This window comes from Protomyctophum parallelum (genome assembly GCF_964188405.1).
Source record: "Protomyctophum parallelum genome assembly, chromosome: 6".
In the NCBI taxonomy this organism is placed as follows: domain Eukaryota; kingdom Metazoa; phylum Chordata; class Actinopteri; order Myctophiformes; family Myctophidae; genus Protomyctophum; species Protomyctophum parallelum.
The window spans coordinates 4,522,604-4,545,043 of record NC_139701.1 but is presented as its reverse complement, the minus strand read 5'-3'; the positions used below and the strand labels follow the sequence as shown (position 1 = coordinate 4,545,043).

Sequence of the window (22,440 nt, the reverse complement as noted above, 5' to 3'; positions counted from 1 at the left end):
ACACACTGTCTGTCCACTGTACCAAGACATCAGAGACACATACTGTCTGTCCACTGTACCAAGACATCAGAGACACATACTGTCTGTCCACTGTACCAAGACATCAGAGACACATACTGTCTGTCCACTGTACCAAGACATTAGAGACACATACTGTCTGTCCACTGTACCAAGACATCAGAGACACATACTGTCTGTCCACTGTACCAAGACATCAGAGACACATACTGTCTGTCCACTGTACCAAGACATCAGAGACACATACTGTCTGTCCACTGTACCAAGACATCAGAGACACATACTGTCTGTCCACTGTACCAAGACATCAGAGACACATACTGTCTGTCCACTGTACCAAGACATCAGAGACACATACTGTCTGTCCACTGTACCAAGACATCAGAGACACATACTTCCCACAGATTACAACCACACACCAAGTACAACAATGTGCAAAAACAGCAGCAAGATTCGTGAGTTGCTGTGACAGGAGAAGGATATCAAACGGAACACAACCACCCTAAAGACTAATCATTGTGTATACTATATTCCTGCACTATACCTGCATCCAGTGATCTTGGTACATAGAAATTGATCTATTGAAGATTCCGACTTTCAAATGTACATAATTATTGCTGTTGTATTGTGCTTTCTGCTTTGGCAATGTAAACGTATGTTTTCTCATGCCAATAATAAAGCCCTTTGAATTGAATTGAATTGAAATGAGTGAACATTACATTACATGTTCAAAACATTAGCAGGGACCTTCCTTATCCCAGCTGGTTTGCGATCACATTCACATACTGTAACTTTTTGCTGTTAGTCGAGTTTGAACGTTATTTCCAAACCACCAACACCCATAAAGTGCAAACCTTGTACATGGAGAAGGAACAAACCAGTGGAACATTTTTTCATACAGTACACGCAACGATTTGCAGTTACAATACTTGGCTAGCTACTTACTGACTGCATACTGATGAATTGAGTACAAAGGAACACAATGGGCCTTTTTGTGTTATCCTTTTAGCATAACCCTTGACTGTACTACCTGTACTGTTAACAATTGTGTTAATACAGTATTCATTTAAAAAAAAGTGTTAAAAAAACAAAATATGGCCTAGTCATAACAATAGAGAAGAAACAACTCAGGAGAACAATATCAAATATCCCTATTATGTAAGTAGGCTATGAAAAATGCATTATACTGTACATTGTGGATTCATAATTAATAGGCCTGCATATTAAATAGGTTATTTCAATCACCGTCTGCGACCCCCTCAGGGTGACTGACTGGCAAATATTCAAGACAAGAGGCATATTCTTCACATCTTGAGACCTTATGTATAATTATTGACATTGTATATCTTTGTCTTGTTATTGTCTCATTTTTGGCCTATAACTCTGGGTCTAAATATGTTTCCCCCTTTTGGATCATGATGTAAACTCACACACCACATAGGCCACGCCCAGTTCCGCCTGACAAGATGTTCTACCATTTTGCATTTCCTTCAAAGCGCCCTTTTTGCTCCTACAGATGTTGTCAAAAACTCACCCAAATCGGTAAGACACAAGTAAGACGCTCGTGTGTGTGTGTGGTTGTTTGTGTGTGTGTGTGTGTGTGTGTGTGTGTGTGTGTGTGTGTGTGTGTGTGCTACAGCTGCGCCCTGTGTGTGTGTGAGTGTGTGTGTGTGTGCTACAGCTGCGCCCTCTGGTGGCGGGCGGGTGGTGTCACAGCAGGACAGACAGACAGACAGACAGACAGACAGACAGACAGACATGATCTGCAGGGTCTCATAGTTAGTGCTCATTGCGTTCGCAATGATCTCTGAGCTCATGTGACCAAGATGTATCTGTCCAGTTCTGCATATTCTATTTAGATTGGCCATGCTTTGCCAATCTAAAATAGAATTGACAGATTGACACCTGTAAACTTGTGATGTGAGAATAAAGTTGAATTTGAATTCACAAAAAACGCTGTTTATGTGTCAGCTAATGAGACAATGTCTGCCTATAATACATCTATTCAGTTTGATATAACTTGATCCTTGCAAGCAAAAGCCACATTTTTGCAAACTCCCTCTGAGAACTCATCTTCTACGACGTCCACAGCATGCCGTCCCCATCATAATGTGAATATGGTCTTTGTTCAGTAACAAAGGTATTTCCACTTGCCTAGTACTCCATTATCTCTGAAGCCATGCCTCAAAGAGCCATACGTAATTGGCGTCGACCATTTCCTCTCAAGCACAGCTTGTTAGTTCCCGTTCCTTACACGGAGACAGCAGGCCCCAAAATAACATTTTGATGTTAACAAAATAATCCAATTCCAAAAACACAGACCAAGTACAGTATCTGAATCAAAACTTAAAAGCGAATAGAAACTCTTCATTTGAAACATTTTAGGATACCGATCTCTCAGACATGTGCTGTTGAAAAGGTTGCGCGATATAACCTTATGATTAATCCATTTTGGGGCGGGAACCCCTTTTGGTGTTAGCATTATGCTATGCTTTAGCTATTGAAAAATAGCAGATCTACAAGCTCGTAGCGCGCCACTCGGTGGCGCGCTACGAGCTTGTAGATCTGCTAGATCAGCTTGTAGGTCTGCTATTTTAGAAAAATCGAACGACGAGCTACGAGCTTGTATAGGTCTGCTATTTTTGAAAAATCGGAGAACGACTGACATAGAAACATAGCTTTTTCAGAAAACTGTCGGGATGTAGAAGACATTTATAGAATCTGATCTCAGGTCAGAATGGGTTAAAATACCTATGGGTAAGTGGGCCGTGACGGAGCCATAAAGAGGGTCAGCCCTGCCCTCCGGCTGTCCCCCCTCTGTGTGTCTACAGCTTCCAGGCTGATGAGACGTGAATCAGCAAAGGGAAAAAAGCAGAGCCGAGGGAGGTGGACTTTAAAAAGAAAGAGAGCCAATGAGACTGTGGGGGTGAAACACAGTAATTGTCCAGCGCCGGTTTCCTGATCGCACAGAGAAACGTTGATTTCCCTGAGATCACAGCGGCGGAAGCCCAGTATCATTCATTAATGCCTCGTCTCCTCATTACTGTCTCCTCAGACTTTTGAAAGACTCATTACCGACATAATAGAAATGGGCCTTAGAACAGCCAGACCTTTCCTCGGCGAGAATTAATCACCTACCCGTGTGGACATAAAGGGGATTCTCTCGTTAAATATTCAGCTATAACTTCAAACTCTTGCTCGGGTACTTTCTCTCAAACTTCTACGATCATGGCGACGTATACCGCTGGGCCAAATGACAGACACTCTTCCATCTGAATGCTTTAAAGGTTTTATGACATTCATTTTCATTTCTTTTTCTTTTTCTTTTTTCTTTTAGGTTTTATGACCTCAATTACACCAAAAAAAACCTGAACTTTGAACATTCAGTGGATTTTCTGTGGTCTGAAGTTTTCTTTGGGGTTTTTTGGGGCCTTTTGAGCTACAATGAAAACTAGGCAACACAGTGAAAACAGTGACATCTGCTGGCAAATCCCATTGACATAATATATGGGATTTGCAGTAAGTGATGTCACTTACTGCCGGCAAATCAGAGCACCTGTTTGAGCCAGAAAACCCCAGATCACAGAAAATCTACTGAATGTTAAAAAGTTCATGTTTTTTGGGTGCAATTGAGATTAGAAAACCTAAAAAGAAACAAGAACAATTCCAAAACCTTTTTTTTAATGTCACAAACCCTTTAACCGTCTTGCTGCCATTGACGAAGGCCTTCGGCAATTGCACTTTTATAGTGCGTTTGATCGATCGAGCCATAATGCTACTCACGTTAGCCGGTTAGCTAGCAGTGTTGTTGACCCTGCACGGGTGGCGATCTTTTTTCCGACACCCTTTTGGCCGACGGGACAATGGTCCGACAGTTTCGGACTATTGTCTGAAATACCGTCTTTTTACTCCAACAGTCCGACACGACATTAGACAGACAGAAGTTGCGGCAATAGTCCGACAAACCGTACGTTAGACAGGCCACCCTTAGGTTAGACACCCCTTAGGTTAGACGGGACAATAGTCCGACACCCCTTAGGTTAGACGGGACAATAGTTAGACGGGACAATAGTCCGACACGGGAGGGGAGGGGAGGAGTGGGGTGCTTGTGTGTGTGGGTGCGTGTGTGCGTCCGTGCGTGCGTGCGTGCGTATACAGTTTCTGTGTGTGTGTGTGTGTGTGTGTGTGTGTGTGTGTGTGTGTGTGTGTGTGTGCGTGCGTGCGTGCGTATACAGTGTGTGTGCGTGCGTATACAGTTTGTGTGTGTGTGTGTGCGTGCGTGCGTGCGTATACAGTGTGTGTGCGTGCGTATACAGTGTGTTTGTGTGTGTGTGTGTGGGGGTGTGTGTGTGTGTGCGTGCGTATACAGTGTGTGTGTGTGTGTGTGTGTGTGTGTGCGTGCGTGCGTGCGTGCGTGCTTCATCGTATTTATTATTATTATTATCAATATTTATACTTCATTGTATTTAATATTATTATTATTATTATTTATACTTCATCATATTTATTATTATTATTTATATTTATATTAATACTTCATCATATTTATTACAGTAGGACCCATTAGGGCCCAGTAGGCCAGTAGGCCAGTAGGGCCAGTAGAGCCCAGTTAGGGCCCAGTAGACCCAGTAGGGCCCAGTAGGACTCATTAGGGCCCAGTAGGGCCAGTAGGGCCCAGTAGGACTCATTAGGGCCCATTAGGGCCAGTAGGGCCCAGTAGGACTCATTAGGGCCCAGTAGGGCCAGTAGAGCCCAGTAGGACTCATTAGGGCCCATTAGGGCCAGTAGGGCCCAGTAGGACTCATTAGGGCCCAGTAGGGCCAGTAGGGCCCAGTAGGACTCATTAGGGCCAGTAGGGCCCAGTAGGACTCATTAGGGCCCATTAGGGCCAGTAGGGCCCAGTAGGACTCATTAGGGCCCAGTAGGGCCAGTAGGGCCCAGTAGGACTCATTAGGGCCAGTAGGGCCCAGTAGGACTCATTAGGGCCCATTAGGGCCAGTAGGGCCCAGTAGGACTCATTAGGGCCAGTAGGGCCCAGTAGGACTCATTAGGGCCAGTAGGGCCCAGTAGGACTCATTAGGGCCCAGTAGGGCCAGTAGGGCCCAGTAGGACTCATTAGGGCCAGTAGGGCCCAGTAGGACTCATTAGGGCCCATTAGGGCCAGTAGGGCCCAGTAGGACTCATTAGGGCCAGTAGGGCCCAGTAGGACTCATTAGGGCCAGTAGGGCCCAGTAGGACTCATTAGGGCCAGTAGGGCCAGTAGGGCCCAGTAGGACTCATTAGGGCCAGTAGGGCCCAGTAGGACTCATTAGGGCCCAGTAGGACTCATTAGGGCCAGTAGGGCCCAGTAGGACTCATTAGGGCCCAGTAGGACTCATTAGGGCCAGTAGGGCCCAGTAGGACTCATTAGGGCCAGTAGGGCCCAGTAGGACTCATTAGGGCCAGTAGGGCCCAGTAGGACTCATTAGGGCCAGTAGGGCCCAGTAGGACTCATTAGGGCCAGTAGGGCCCAGTAGGACTCATTAGGGCCAGTAGGGCCCAGTAGGACTCATTAGGGCCAGTAGGGCCAGTAGGGCCCAGTAGGACTCATTAGGGCCCAGTAGGGCCAGTAGGGCCCAGTAGGACTCATTAGGGCCAGTAGGGCCCAGTAGGACTCATTAGGGCCCAGTAGGGCCAGTAGAGCCCAGTTAGGGCCCAGTAGACCCAGTAGGGCCCAGTAGGACTCATTAGGGCCCATTAGGGCCAGTAGGGCCCAGTAGGACGCGCGCCACTCGACTCCTATACATCATTTAGCATACCAAGTACCAAGTACACACACACACACACACACACACACACACACACACACACACACACACACACACACACACACACACACACACACACACACACACACACACACACACACTCCTTCCTTCCTTCCACCTTCCTTCCTTCCTTGCTTCCTTCCTTGCTTCCTTCCTTTCTCCCTCCTTCCTAGGGCCCTAACTGGGCCCTACTGGGCCCTAATGGGTCCTACTGGGCCCTACCGGCCCCTAAGGTCTTCCACTGCTGGCCTGCTCGCTTTGCCTAAAAAAATGGCAACTAAAAAATACGGTGAAGCAGCTTTTTGCTTCTACGGGCCGTCGGCATGGAACAAGCTCCCACTGTACCTTCGACAGGCAGCCTCTGTAGACATTTTTAAAGCTCAGCTCAAGACCCTACAACATAGCTTTTAAGTGATCTTTTATTTTTTGTTATTCACGTCCTCACTGTATTGTATTACTGCTTGTTTTTTTATGTCGTTGCCTTATTTTATCTGTTCTTATCTTTGTACTACTGCCTTCTCCTGATTTGACACTGCGTTATTGTCCTATTGTTTTAACTGCATGCCTGTTTTAATGCTGTTTTGTTTTGCTTTTGTTTTTATTATCTTTTCTGCTCATCGTGCGTGCTTCATCGTATTTATTATTATTATTATCAATATTTATACTTCATTGTATTTAATATTATTATTATTATTATTTATACTTCATCATATTTATTATTATTATTTATATTTATATTAATACTTCATCATATTTATTACAGTAGGACCCATTAGGGCCCAGTAGGCCAGTAGGCCAGTAGGGCCAGTAGAGCCCAGTTAGGGCCCAGTAGACCCAGTAGGGCCCAGTAGGACTCATTAGGGCCCAGTAGGGCCAGTAGGGCCCAGTAGGACTCATTAGGGCCCATTAGGGCCAGTAGGGCCCAGTAGGACTCATTAGGGCCCAGTAGGGCCAGTAGAGCCCAGTAGGACTCATTAGGGCCCATTAGGGCCAGTAGGGCCCAGTAGGACTCATTAGGGCCCAGTAGGGCCAGTAGGGCCCAGTAGGACTCATTAGGGCCAGTAGGGCCCAGTAGGACTCATTAGGGCCCATTAGGGCCAGTAGGGCCCAGTAGGACTCATTAGGGCCCAGTAGGGCCAGTAGGGCCCAGTAGGACTCATTAGGGCCAGTAGGGCCCAGTAGGACTCATTAGGGCCCATTAGGGCCAGTAGGGCCCAGTAGGACTCATTAGGGCCAGTAGGGCCCAGTAGGACTCATTAGGGCCAGTAGGGCCCAGTAGGACTCATTAGGGCCCAGTAGGGCCAGTAGGGCCCAGTAGGACTCATTAGGGCCAGTAGGGCCCAGTAGGACTCATTAGGGCCCATTAGGGCCAGTAGGGCCCAGTAGGACTCATTAGGGCCAGTAGGGCCCAGTAGGACTCATTAGGGCCAGTAGGGCCCAGTAGGACTCATTAGGGCCAGTAGGGCCAGTAGGGCCCAGTAGGACTCATTAGGGCCAGTAGGGCCCAGTAGGACTCATTAGGGCCCAGTAGGACTCATTAGGGCCAGTAGGGCCCAGTAGGACTCATTAGGGCCCAGTAGGACTCATTAGGGCCAGTAGGGCCCAGTAGGACTCATTAGGGCCAGTAGGGCCCAGTAGGACTCATTAGGGCCAGTAGGGCCCAGTAGGACTCATTAGGGCCAGTAGGGCCCAGTAGGACTCATTAGGGCCAGTAGGGCCCAGTAGGACTCATTAGGGCCAGTAGGGCCCAGTAGGACTCATTAGGGCCAGTAGGGCCAGTAGGGCCCAGTAGGACTCATTAGGGCCCAGTAGGGCCAGTAGGGCCCAGTAGGACTCATTAGGGCCAGTAGGGCCCAGTAGGACTCATTAGGGCCCAGTAGGGCCAGTAGAGCCCAGTTAGGGCCCAGTAGACCCAGTAGGGCCCAGTAGGACTCATTAGGGCCCATTAGGGCCAGTAGGGCCCAGTAGGACGCGCGCCACTCGACTCCTATACATCATTTAGCATACCAAGTACCAAGTACACACACACACACACACACACACACACACACACACACACACACACACACACACACACACACACACACACACACACACACACACACACACACACACACTCCTTCCTTCCTTCCACCTTCCTTCCTTCCTTGCTTCCTTCCTTGCTTCCTTCCTTTCTCCCTCCTTCCTAGGGCCCTAACTGGGCCCTACTGGGCCCTAATGGGTCCTACTGGGCCCTACCGGCCCCTAAGGTCTTCCACTGCTGGCCTGCTCGCTTTGCCTAAAAAAATGGCAACTAAAAAATACGGTGAAGCAGCTTTTTGCTTCTACGGGCCGTCGGCATGGAACAAGCTCCCACTGTACCTTCGACAGGCAGCCTCTGTAGACATTTTTAAAGCTCAGCTCAAGACCCTACAACATAGCTTTTAAGTGATCTTTTATTTTTTGTTATTCACGTCCTCACTGTATTGTATTACTGCTTGTTTTTTTATGTCGTTGCCTTATTTTATCTGTTCTTATCTTTGTACTACTGCCTTCTCCTGATTTGACACTGCGTTATTGTCCTATTGTTTTAACTGCATGCCTGTTTTAATGCTGTTTTGTTTTGCTTTTGTTTTTATTATCTTTTCTGCTCTGTAAAGCACTTTGAGCTACATTTATGTATGAAAGGTGCTATTATAAATAAAGTTTATTATTATTATTATCATTATTATTATTACTGGCCCTACTGGGCCCTAACTGGGCTCTACTGGGCCCTACTGGCCCTACTGGGCCCTAACTGGGCTCTACTGGGCCCTACTGGCCCTACTGGGCCCTAACTGGGCTCTACTGGGCCCTACTTGGCCCTAACTGGGCTCTACTGGGACGTAACTGGGCCCTACTGGCCCTACTGGGCCCTACTGGGTCCTACTGGGTCCTACTGGGCCCTAACTGGGCTCTACTGGGCCCTAACTGGTCTCTACTGGGCCCTACTTGGCCCCAACTGGGCTCTACTGGGCCCTACTTGGCCCTAACTGGGCTCTACTGGGCCCTACTGGGCCTACACACACACACACACACACACACACACACACACACACACACACACACACACACACACACACACACACACACACACACACACACACACACACACACACACACACACACACACACACACACACACACACTCCTTCCATCCTTCCTTCCTTCCTTCCTTCCTTGCTTCCTTCCTTCCTTCCTTCCTTGCTTGCTTGCTTGCTTCCTTCCTTCCTTCCTTCCTTCCTTTCTCCCTCCTTCCTAGGGCCCTAACTGGGCCCTACTAGGTCCTACTGGGCCCAACTGGGTCCTACTGGGCCCAACTGGGTCCTACTGGGCCCAACTGGGTCCTACTGGGCCCTACTTGGCCCTAACTGGGCTCTACTGGGACGTAACTGGGCCCTACTGGCCCTACTGGGCCCAACTGGGTCCTACTGGGCTCTACTGGGCCCTACTTGGCCCTAACTGGGCTCTACTGGGCCCTACTGGGCCCTACTGGGCCTACACACACACACACACACACACACACACACACACACACACACACACACACACACACACACACACACACACACACACACACACACACACACACACACACACACACACACACTCCTTCCATCCTTCCATCCTTCCTTCCTTCCTTCCTTCCTTGCTTTCTTCCTTCCTTGCTTCCTTCCTTCCTTCCTTGCTTGCTTGCTTGCTTCCTTCCTTTCTCCCTCCTTCCTAGGGCCCTAACTGGGCCCTACTAGGTCCTACTGGGCCCAACTGGGTCCTACTGGGCCCTACTTGGCCCTAACTGGGCTCTACTGGGCTCTACTGGGACGTAACTGGGCCCTACTGGCCCTACTGGGCCCTACTGGGTCCTACTGGGCCCTAACTGGGCTCTACTGGGCCCTAACTGGGCTCTACTGGGCCCTAACTGGTCTCTACTGGGTCCTACTGGGCCCCAACTGGGCTCTACTGGGCCCTAACTGGGCTCTACTGGGCCCTACTTGGCCCTAACTGGGCTCTACTGGGCCCTACTGGGCCTACACACACACACACACACACACACACACACACACACACACACACACACACACACACACACACACACACACACACACACACACACACACACACACACACACACACACACACACACACACACACACACACACACACACACACTCCTTCCATCCTTCCTTCCTTCCTTGCTTGCTTGCTTGCTTCCTTCCTTCCTTCCTTCCTTCCTTTCTCCCTCCTTCCTAGGGCCCTAACTGGGCCCTACTAGGTCCTACTGGGCCCAACTGGGTCCTACTGGGCCCAACTGGGTCCTACTGGGCCCTACTTGGCCCTAACTGGGCTCTACTGGGACGTAACTGGGCCCTACTGGCCCTACTGGGCCCAACTGGGTCCTACTGGGTCCTACTGGGCCCTAACTGGGCTCTACTGGGCCCTACTGGGCCCTAACTGGTCTCTACTGGGCCCTACTTGGCCCCAACTGGGCCCTACTGGCCCTACTGGGCCCAACTGGGTCCTACTGGGTCCTACTGGGCCCTAACTGGGCTCTACTGGGCCCTACTGGGCCCTAACTGGGCTCTACTGGGCCCTACTTGGCCCTAACTGGGCTCTACTGGGCCCTACTTGGCCCTAACTGGGCTCTACTGGGCCCTACTGGGCCCTACTGGGCCTACACACACACACACACACACACACACACACACACTCCTTCCATCCTTCCATCCTCCTTCCTTCCTTCTTGCTTCCTTCCTTCCTTCCTTCCTTGCTTGCTTGCTTCCTTCCTTCCTTCCTTCCTTCCTTTCTCCCTCCTTCCTAGGGCCCTAACTGGGCCCTACTAGGTCCTACTGGGCCCAACTGGGTCCTACTGGCCTACACACACACACACACACACACACACACACACACACACACACCACACACACACACACACACACACACACACACACACACACACACACACACACACACACACACACACACACACACACACACACACACACACACACACACACACACACACACACACACACACACACTCCTTCCATCCTTCCTTCCTTCCTTCCTTGCTTCCTTCCTTGCTTCCTTCCTTGCTTGCTTGCTTGCTTCCTTCATTTCTCCCTCCTTCCTAGGGCCCTACTAGTCCTACTGGGCACAACTGGTAATAATAATAATAATAATAATAATAATAATAATAATAATAATAATAATAATAATAATAATAATAATAATAATAGTAATAGTAATAGTAATAGTAATAGTAATAATAGTAATAATAATAATAATAATAATAATAATAATAATAATAATAAGAATAATACAAAGTAGTAGTAATAATATTAATATTAATATTAGTATTAGTAATAGTAATAGTAATAGTAATAATAAATACAATGAAGTATAAATATTATTATTAATAATAATAATAATAATAATAATAATAATAATAATAATAATAATAATAATAATATTAAATACAATGACGTATAAATAATAATAATGCAAAGTAGTAGTAATAATAATAATAATAATAATAAATATGATGATGCACGCACGCACTCATGCACGCAGGCACACACACACACAGAAACTGTATATGCACGCACGCACGCACACTGTATACGCACGCACGCACGCACACTGTATACGCACGCACGCACGCACACACGCACGCACACACACACACACAAGCACCCCACTCCTCCCCTCCCCTCCTTGTCGGACTATTGTCCCGTCTAACTATTGTCCCGTCTAACCTAAGGGGTGTCGGACTATTGTCCCGTCTAACCTAAGGGGTGTCTAACCTAAGGGTGACCTGTCTAACGTACGGTTTGTCGGACTATTGCCGCAACTTCTGTCTGTCTAATGTCGTGTCGGACTGTTGGAGTAAAAAGACGGTATTTCAGACAATAGTCCGAAACTGTCGGACCATTGTCCCGTCGGCTAAAAAGGTGTCGGAAAAAGACCTGGACCCCACTGCACTGGATCGATCATCTTAGATCGCCGTCGCAATAAGAATCCATTCTATCCGTTTCTTTCAATCGCCTGTATCTCCTATTCCTTGTCACAGATGGCATTTTGGTCAAAACAGCGTTTCTTTGACGGCACGAGCCGACGTTGTGTAGGTCTATAGTGTACCGGCATTGATCCGATGATGTAAACAAAGGTTGTCTTGGCAACGTAAAGCTGGCAGGGATAAGCCCACTTCCGGTTGAGGCAAAATGTGGCTTTTCAAAATAAGAGCTCAAATTTAAAAAATGCTGGCGTGAATTAGATCCTAATTTCTCAATAAATGGTGGCAGTAAATGGGGGACACTTCACTGATGTCTCTTGAAGATGGCTCCCCGGTCCCGTCAGCCCATTAAAGACAAGAAAAGGAAAGGAAGGATTAAGAAAGAGGCGTATATACTCACAGTTGACTGTGACTGTCATCGTCTTGGTGTCGGGAGAGGCGATGTCATTTATAGCGCTGCACTCATAGTTCCCCGCCTGGTCTCTTGTGATACCCGTGATGTTTAGATATTCGCCGCTGTCATACTTCCTGGCTGGAAATGGAGAAGAAACAGAGGAGACACTGTAACTATCAGAACAGAGAACACAGGACAAAAGGGGAAAAAAATAACAACAACAACAGCATATATTCTACCCGGAGCACAGGAGACTGAATATTGCAGCGGCAAATCGCACACGGCAATATATTAACCCATTCTGACCTGAGATCAGATTCTAGAAATGTCTATTACATCCTGACAGTTTCATTATTAATCCATTCTGACCTGAGATCAGATTCTAAAAGTGTCTTTGATTTTTTCAAAAATAGCAGACCTACAAGCTCGTATCGCGCCACTCGGTGGCGCGATATGAGCTTGTAGATCTGCTATTTTTCAATAGCTAAAGCATAACATGATGCTGACACCAAAATGGGTTCCCCGTTCAGAATGGGTTAAAAAAAAAAGTGAACCATTTCCACCGCAAAAGTCCTCCGGCTGCAAACAGATCTACACTGTAACAGAATTGGGCGTTCCGCTGAACTCTTGATTACTTCCCTGGCTTCCTGAAATAGGCGGTGTGTGTACAGTGTATATTAGCAGGGCATTGATCCGTCCATATTGATACGGTGATGGTGGCAGGAAATGAAATAATGGCAGACTCTCAGTCAGCGACTCATCATGTACTCAAAGCACTGAGAGGACTGAGAGGCAGCTTCTTCCTGGAACAACCCCATTATTTGGAATCAGATGGATGAAATGCTTTTACTACTCCACTAATACAACCAAAGGCAACAACAAACAGTATGACTGGCTTGCAGTGTAATAACGACCCTCCTAAACAAACAAAAAAACTAAAAAAAATGCATTTCCCCAAACCCCATGGCATCAATTTTTGTTAACTTAGCTTCCATTTTCGCTGGCAAAAACAACCCATGGTGGAAACAACAAATCACGGGTGGTCCCATTAGTGCTCTCTGAAACAGCCTTGCACACACTGGTAGTCGTCGGTCCTTACATAAACATTTGCGGAGGGAAGTTTGTATGGTTAAGTATAACCATATCCCTGAGTGATGTTAAGGAGCTGTACGTCTACAAATTGGGTTAGTGGCCACTGATCAGTCTCCCGCCGGCAAAATGTGATCCAATTAGGAATATTGGGCACAGCATTCATTCATCGTTGATAGTTTTAATTATCAAATCGTGATTCATTATATTTCTCCACCAAGGACATGTTTATCCGCTTATTTAAACCCTCCAGGCAGCAAAGTGAACGAAAGAGGCCAGAGTTTTAGCATGACACCTTAAAGGAGAATTCCATACTAAAAAGGCTTTCTTACCTTTCTTTGTAGTTGTTACGTCCCACCAAAGAGGTCCAGGTGTTTTTTTGTGCAAAAACTCTTATTGGCTATTTCCCCTACCAAAAGCCCTCAATGAATTGCATTGAATTGAATGGGAATTGAATGGGGCTATGGGGTGTTGTGCTAATTCACTTATTTCCATCGCTCAAAATTATATGTTTTTTGTATATATCCTCTCTTCATAATGTAAATAATATCCCAAGCGGCACAGTTTACTACTTATTTCGATGGAAATAAGCAAATTAGCACAACACCCCATAGCCCCATTCAATTCCCATTCAATTCAATGCAATTCATTGAGCGCTTATGGTAGGGGAAATAGCCAATAAGGAGTTTTTGCACAAAAATAACACCTGGACCTCTTTGGTGGGGACGTAACAACTACAAAGAAAGGTAAGCAAGGTAAGAAAGCCTTCTAGCATGGAATTCTCCTTTAAATGAACGAAAACAAACACAATCACACAGGAACCAAACAAATGAAACCAATCTGATTGGATGTTCTCATCTTACGAAATCACAGCAGACGAGCCCCTGCTGTGGATATATGCACAAGGAGACTGTGAACCGCAACGATTGTGCCCTGACCAGAATTAATTTTTCATTTGAAATGGTGCTCATGGTGAAATCTATCCATATATTAAGTCTCTGTAGGACTAGGAGGGGGTGATGGCAGATTATTAATGTGTGCACGGGAAAAGAGAGAGAGAGGTGAAAACTAGCTCTTAGCGGGAGGCCTGCAGAGACTAGCCCATTTTGCGCGGGAACCCCTTTTGGTGTTAGCATCATGTTACGCTTTAGCTATTGAAAAACAGCAGATCTACAAGCTCATAGCGCGCCACCGAGTGGCGTGCTACGAGCTTGTAGGTCTGCTATTTTTTTTTAATCGGAGAACGACTTGACATAGAAACATAGCTTTTTCTGAAAACTGTCAGGATGTGGAAGACATTTTTTAGAATCTGATCTCAGGTCAGAATGGGCTAGACGCTAGACACTGACTCAGCAATACCTCACCACCACCTCCCCCGCGACAGGAACAGAGCGACTCTGGTCGATGCAACGCTTCAGGTATGGAAATACTGCCATTCTGTTTCTGCCGTCCAATTTCGGGGGAGGTGTGGGGGAGGGGGGATTCTATATAAAAGCCTTGTGCTATATTTTCTGCAATGCTGCTGGTGGCCCATTGTTGTCTAACTGCTTGTGTCAAAAAAAATAAGCGTTGAATGAACCCCTGAAGGCGATGCCGATAATGAGTTCTCCTGCTTCTCCTCGGCTGCCTCACACACCGTTATGGCAGGTTTGATGTAGTCCAGGAGCCTCGGGGACAAGACAATGCTGGCTACATAAACAAAATAAATCCATAAAGGAGCAATTCTAACGTCTGAGATATACAAAGCCGTTTTAACCCATCCTGGGCGGGAACCCCTTTTGGTTAAATGTTAGCTATTGAAAAACAATTAAGCTCATAGGAATATATATTCTTTCAGAGCGAACGTTTTAAACTCAAATCTTTTTATTTGCTTCTGGGGGGGGGGGTCCCTGGAACAACATATTTTCAGATGGGGGTCGGCCGCCAATTACATATATTTTTTGGGCTCCTTGACCTTTGACCCTTGACCTTTGACCTTTGAGAACCACTGACATAGAAACATGGGGTTTTTCAGAAAACTGTCAGGATTTAAGAAGACATTTGTAGAATCGAGCTCCTCAGGCCTAAATGGGTTAATATGAAATGACACCATTACATCAGAATGTGGATATATATATATATATATATATATATTAGCACACTGTGTCGATGTGTGTCCTGTATTTGGTCCCTCGTTGAGGCTTCAGTTATTATTTTGAGTTATTATTATTATGAGTGGAGGCGCCCGGCTCATGATGGAACATGCTTATATTCAATTACTGTATGTTCATTTTTTATTGACTATCCACATATTGCCAGCACAGCTTTTATGGACTTTTTTCTGCACCATTAGCGTTTGCCCTGTAGCCCGGCCTCTTCATTATATACTGTAGTACAGTACCGTGCATGTAACCTACATTGCCCACTTACTGTACACAGCAAGGATATATGCTACTGTAGATTGTGAAATATTGGCTTCCATTCCACACACACACACACACACACACACACACACAGCATGCGTGTACATCTGTAAGCAATGGCAATAATAACGTCAATGTATAATTAATGTTCTTCCTTATTTCACAGCATTACGATGCTAGTTTAGTTTCCATTCAAAGGCATTCTAGGCCTATATACTCCTCTCTCTACATCTTCAATTATAGACAACGGGAGGTGGCGAGGTGGAATGAGATTATAGTCAAGAAGCAATTTGCTATATGAGATGACGTCGAGTACGATGAGTCGGATGAGATTCAATTAAATGAGACAGAAGATGAAGTGAGAACATGGAAAGACAGAATGCAGCCACTGTGTCAGACTATGCAGAACCTAAGGTCACATTCACACCAGAGAGCTTTGCTTTGCTCCCGGTCGCTGCCCGCACAGAATACAAAACTCTGATGCTGGCATTCAAAGCAACCAAAGGTATGGCTCCCCCATATCTTGCAAGTATGATTGAGCCCTACAAACCCTCCTGTGCACTCAGATCAGCCAACGCAGGGAAGCTGGAAGTACCCTCACTAAAAACGCCGGGACAACGCTCCACACGTCCCAAACTCTTCTCCCTTCTGGCTCCAAAACTGTGGAATGCACTTCCCATTGCAGTCAGAACTGCAGCATCACTCCCAATCTTCCGCCGTAGTCTGAAAACCCACCTTTTTAGACTCCATCATGGCCCGTAGCACTTACCCTACCCCCTTAGATAGCATTTCTGTAGACTTAGATAGCATCTGATACAGACTTATAGCATGTTATGTAGACGGCACTATAATTGCATTGTATATAGTCATAGCACGCCATAGTACATATAGCCTAGTAGTATATAGTTTATATGTATAGTCTCATAATATAGATATTCCACTGTTACTTTCTTAGCTTACGCATGTTTTATGATAAATGCTTTTTTGTGATGTATTCCCATGCTTTTGTTCTTGCTTATTGTAAGTCGCTCTGGATTAAGAGCGTCTGCTAAATGCCTAAATTGTAAATTGCTGTGATTAAAACGAATCCTGCTGCGCATTGTCAGAAAGTGCACTTCGTTTGGCAGGTGTGAAGGCTCATTTGAATCCTAATGCGTATCAAAGAACCGCATTCTACCCCGAGCAAAAACGGGGGTTTTGCTTCGCTTCCAATCGCACTTGATTACGATTCGGTGCAGGTGTGAATGCAATCCACAGTAAATAAAGGAAATGAAGCAAACATAATGTGGCGGGTGAGGAGCTGAACACAGTTGGAGACGGAGAAAGCATATTTTACGCAGCGCAAAGATGTCCCGTTACCGTGGATAGACGTGGTCGAATGAGGAGACTGAAGGCCTGATCGAAATGAGGACGAGTACATTCATCAATTGCTTAAGAAAACACATAAAAACACTGCAGTGTATTATAGCCTATACAGAATATTCTGTCTGTCTGTCGATCAGTGCGTGCCGTAAACATGGAGTGCTGTCACTGTGTGGGGACTGGGGAGTAGGGACTTTCATCTCGATAAACGTGTAAACATTTTGCGCTGCTGTCTGTTATATCAGTGCCCTCAGCGCTGTGCCTCCATGCCCAAAAGAACAGTGTGTGGCTGCATGCGTATAGTGAGAGAGCGAGAGAGAGAGGGGGGGGGGGGGGGGGGGGGGGGGGTCCAGTCCCAGACGGCACGACACATGCACGTTATGAGTGTAATTTTATTACCATAGATTTCACTGTGTAGGCTATAGTTTATGAATGGAACACATTGATAAAGGTCCCCCCTGCTGCGTTTCCAATTGCTGCGGATGTAGGTTCACACTCTATAACATACGACGAATTAGACCGTTCCTCACCCAGGAATCAGCCCAGCTCCTAATCCAGACAACAGTCTTGTCAAAACTCGACTACTGTAACTCCCTCCTTACTGGCCTACCAGCATGTGCACTTAAGCCTCTCCAGCTGATCCAAAATGCCGCAGCTCGCTTGGTCTTCAACCAGCCAAAATTCTCACATGTCTCCCCCCTGCTCCGCTCCCTCCACTGGCTCCCGGTCGCTGCCCGCACAGAATACAAAACTCTGATGCTGGCATTCAAAGCAACCAAAGGTATGGCTCCCCCATATCTTGCAAGTATGATTGAACCCTACAAACCCTCCCGCGCATTCAGATCAGCCAACGCAGGGAAGCTGGAAGTACCCTCACTAAAAACGCCAGGACAACGCTCCACACGTCCCAAACTCTTCTCCCTTCTGGCTCCAAAACTGTGGAATGCACTTCCCATTGCAGTCAGAACTGCAGCATCACTCCCAATCTTCCGCCGTAGTCTGAAAACCCACCTTTTCAGACTCCATCATGGCCCATAGCACTTACCCCACCCCCTTAGATAGCATTTCTGTAGACTTAGATAGCATCTGATACAGACTTATAGCATGTTATGTAGACAGCACTATAATTGCATTGTATATAGTCATAGCACATCATAGTACATAAATATAGCATAGTACTATAGATGTATAGTTTATATGTATAGTTTCATCATATAGATATTCCACTGTTACTTTCTTATCTTACGCATGTTTCATGATAAATGTTTTTATGTGATGTATTCCCATGCTTTTGTTCTTGCTTAATGTAAGTCGCTCTGGATTAAGAGCGTCTGCTAAATGCCTAAATTGTAAATTGTAAATTGGATGACAGTGTGAAGGCAAACCGCAGCAAATGAAATATGCAAGAATCCCAAATTCTCCGCCCATTCACATTGAGTCTACCGAAGTATTAGGTGAGAATGTGACCTAAGACAAAACCGCCTGGGTACCATACTGGGATAACCAAAAGGTTTACTCTGAATTTGAAGTCTATTTCTATAGGTTTGTAGATTTTAGACCATCCCCTATTAAAACCTACACTTGTTAGTTTGGGACAATGAATCTACTCTGTAGCCTACAATAAACTATCAACTATGCAACGACAGGCCTGAGAGATGTACTGTAGCAACAGCAGTTAATTGAGTTTAACGTTTAAACATGATTTAATGCGGTCAATGTTGCTGGTGGAATCAATGGAGAGAATAAATCTCCCTTCCCCGATGTATAGGTATGCATGCTTTTAGGAACCAGGGTGAATTATGCTTCAGCAGGCCAGTAGTCAGGTAAATTTTGATGAATTGCATTTTTATAGCTGCTTTTCCAAGTGCTCAAAGCGCTTTACAATGGTTCATTCATTCATACATTGGGAGGTGAAGGTTCATTCATTCATACATTGGGAGGTGAAGGTTCATTCATTCATACATTGGGAGGTGAAGGTTCATTCATTCATACATTGGGAGGTGAAGGTTCATTCATTCATACATTGGGAGGTGAAGGTTCATTCATTCATACATTGGGAGGTGAAGGTTCATTCATTCATTCAGTGGGAGGTGAAGCGGCGAACAGTCGACGCCATGCAGCGTCCTCACTTCCCACATTCACACACCAATGGTGGCAAAGCTCACACCGACCGACTCATTGGAGGCAATGTAGGGTTCAGTGTCTTTGCCCAAGGACACTTTGACATGTACTGTAGACAGGAGGAGGAGCCGGGATTGGAACCGCCAACCCAGGGATCATTGGACGACCTGCTCTACCTCCTGAGACACACAGCCACAGGATTATGAAAACCAGTATACCATTGGACCAGGGGTCAGTACTGTACTTGACCTGTGTACGTTTACACTTCATAACACCATTCTGCCTATAGCTCCGTATCCAAGCCTCAGTCATCTCTCCAGGCTTGACTACTGCAACTCGCTCCCTGCTGGTTTGCATTAGGGCTGCACAATATATCGTTATCGTATCGGTATCGAGGTATGAACATGCACAATATCAGTATCGCAAAAAGGCAACGGTATCGCGATATAGATATATCGTCGACATATCGATATATCGTCCACTTCCAAAGCCAGCCCTCTGTTTTAGCCTGTGCCCCTCGGAAAATAAACCATCACTCCGTTTGTCCCTCTGTCCTGTTGTAGCCTGGCTCCAGCCCTGAATCGCTAACCACGCTCATTAAGAAAATATGTTGCTGCACGATATATCGTATCGTATCGATATCGAGATATCTGCCCTATATATCGTGATATATATTATATCGTAATCGAGATATCTGCCATATATATCGTGATATGAATTTTTGTCCATATCGTGCAGCCCTAGTTTGCATGTTCTCTCAGTCACACTATTATAGCCCATTTAGACCCGAGTTAAAAACATTCACTTTGAAATAATATATATATTCAAAGATTTGCACCACATGTTTACGATTTTTGAGTGGTGCAACCACTCCTACAACCAGCAATGTCCGTGTTGTACACCTATGTGTTCATGTATGTGACGTTAATGAGGGGGGGGGGGGGGGGGATTGCACCACTCAGTTCACACAGGTGTGATTTTTCAAAAATAGCAGACCTACAAGCTCATAGCGCGCCACTCGGTGGCGCGCTATGAGCTTGTAGATCTGCTATTTTTCAATAGCTAAATTATAACACAATGTTTAATCAGACACAGTGTGTGTCCAGTGGAAACCTCGTATGAATCTGATCTCAGGTCAGAATGGGTTAATCAGACCAGTGTGTGTGTGTCCAGTGGAAACCTCGTATGAATCTGATCTCAGGTCAGAATGGTTTAATCAGACCAGTGTGTGTCCAGTGGAAACCTCGTATGAATCTGATCTCAGGTCAGAATGGGTTAAAACACATCGCATTCAACCTTTCTGCCACAGTCTAGAGACTCATCTCTTCAGACTTCCCTAATAAATATTTAGATAGTTTTTCTTTTACAGAGATGCAAAGTTAGTTACATATCTGCAAAATATTATGAATATAATGTTTTAAAATGCATGACAGATGCTTCGACCTTGATCTTCAACATTTCCTGCAGACATGTCCAGGTTATAATGACGCTAGTAGCACAGTCTGGCAGTGTATAGGGCTGGACCGGCACGTTAAAATGACCACCGCTGAAGTGCCCTTATTGGACAAGGCATTGAACCTGCTACCATGAAATGTTCTATGAGCAGGGCCTGGCTGTAAACAAGTTCTTGAGCTTAGTCCAGTTATACCCTGCAGGGTAAACATAGTACCTTTCCTTTCCTTAGTCCAGTTATACCCTGGGTAAACATAGTACCTTTCCTTTCCTTAGTCCAGTTACCCTGCAGGGTAAACATAGTACCTTTCCTTTCCTTAGTCCAGTTACCCAGGGTAAACATAGTACCTTTCCTTTCCTTAGTCCAGTTACCCTGGGTAAACATAGTACCTTTCCTTTCCTTAGTCCAGTTACCCTGGGTAAACATAGTACCTTTCCTTTCCTTAGTCCAGTTACCCTGCAGGGTAAACATAGTACCTTTATTTACCCGACTAAGGTTTTGTATATCGTCAAATCTGATTGGCCAAATGTTGTCTATCAGTCGACTGGTAAATCGACTATAGGCAACTACAGGGAAAAGCAAACAAACTATTTGTAAATTAATATAACAAATTAGGTCAATCCCTAAATTGAATCATTAAAAAAATCACACCTGTGTGAACTGAGTGGTGCAACTCCCCTCTCTCTCCCCCCCCCCCCCCCCCCCCCTCCTCTCTCTCTCTCTCATTAGCAGGCAACAGTGCAGCACTGTCTCTCTCTCTCTCTCTCTGTTTCTGGCACAACAGCGCCCCTACTGGTACTCAGTCATATACAGGTGCTCATTAAAGGAGAATTCCATACTAAAAGGCTTTCTTACCTTTCTTTGTAGTTGTTACGTCCCCACCAAAGAGGTCCAGGTGTTATTTTGTGCAAAAGCTCCTTATTGGCTATTTCCCCTACCATAAGCCCTAAATTAATTGCATTGAATTGAATGGGGCTATGGGGTGTTGTGCTAATTCGCTTATTTCCATCGCTCAAAATAATATATTTTTTGTATATATCCTCTCTCTCTCTCTCATAATGTAAATAATATCCCAAGCGGAACACTTTACTACTTCTTTCGATGGAAATAAGTGAATTAGCATAACACCCCATAGCCCCATTCAATTCCCATTCAATGCAATGCAATTCATTTAGGGCTTATGGTAGGGGAAATAGTCAATAAGGAGTTTTTGCACAAAAAAACACCTGGACCTCTTTGGTGGGGACGTAACAACTACAAAGAAAGGTAAGAAAGATAAGAAAGCATTCTAGCATGGAATTCTCCTTTAACGTCACATACAGTAGGTGGGTGAACCAACACACATAGGTGAACACGGACATTGCTGTTCCTTGGAGTGGTTGCACCTCTCAAAAACAAGAGAGTAGGCTTTTTGCATGATTTAAAGGCTTACATTTATAACAGTCACTGTGTTGCCTTCTTTGGCCACAATCCATCAGGAATGCTGCTGGGAGAACCAAGTATCTCCTTGTGTTGTCCCAGTAGATCAGGACCGGAGTTATTAATATAAATACAGTAGATTCAGGACTGGAGTTATTCATATTTAGATACAGGTGTAAGGAAAGGAACCAGGCGGAACTCCAAAAATGGGTTACTTGGCTTGTTATAGCAGTGTTCTGGAGCAGGGGGGCTCCGATAGTAGTTGTTGCACTGGTCTTCAAAACCCAATTCTTCAGTGTATTCAGGTTATGTCTGCCCACTGGTTTAACCCAGTTCTGACCTGA

General features: G+C 45.7%; 1 protein-coding gene across 3 annotated transcripts in view; it reads right to left on the bottom strand.

Annotated features, from left to right (window-relative positions):
• The window catches only part of negr1 (neuronal growth regulator 1), a 343,508-nt gene that overhangs the window by 120,808 nt on the left and 200,260 nt on the right, over window positions 1–22,440 (bottom strand). For all 3 annotated transcript variants that reach the window (XM_083766947.1, XM_083766946.1, XM_083766945.1), the window contains exon 4: window positions 12,257–12,388. In XM_083766947.1, coding sequence (XP_083623073.1) covers window positions 12,257–12,388 — 132 coding nt within the window. The remainder of the gene's footprint in view (window positions 1–12,256; window positions 12,389–22,440) is intronic.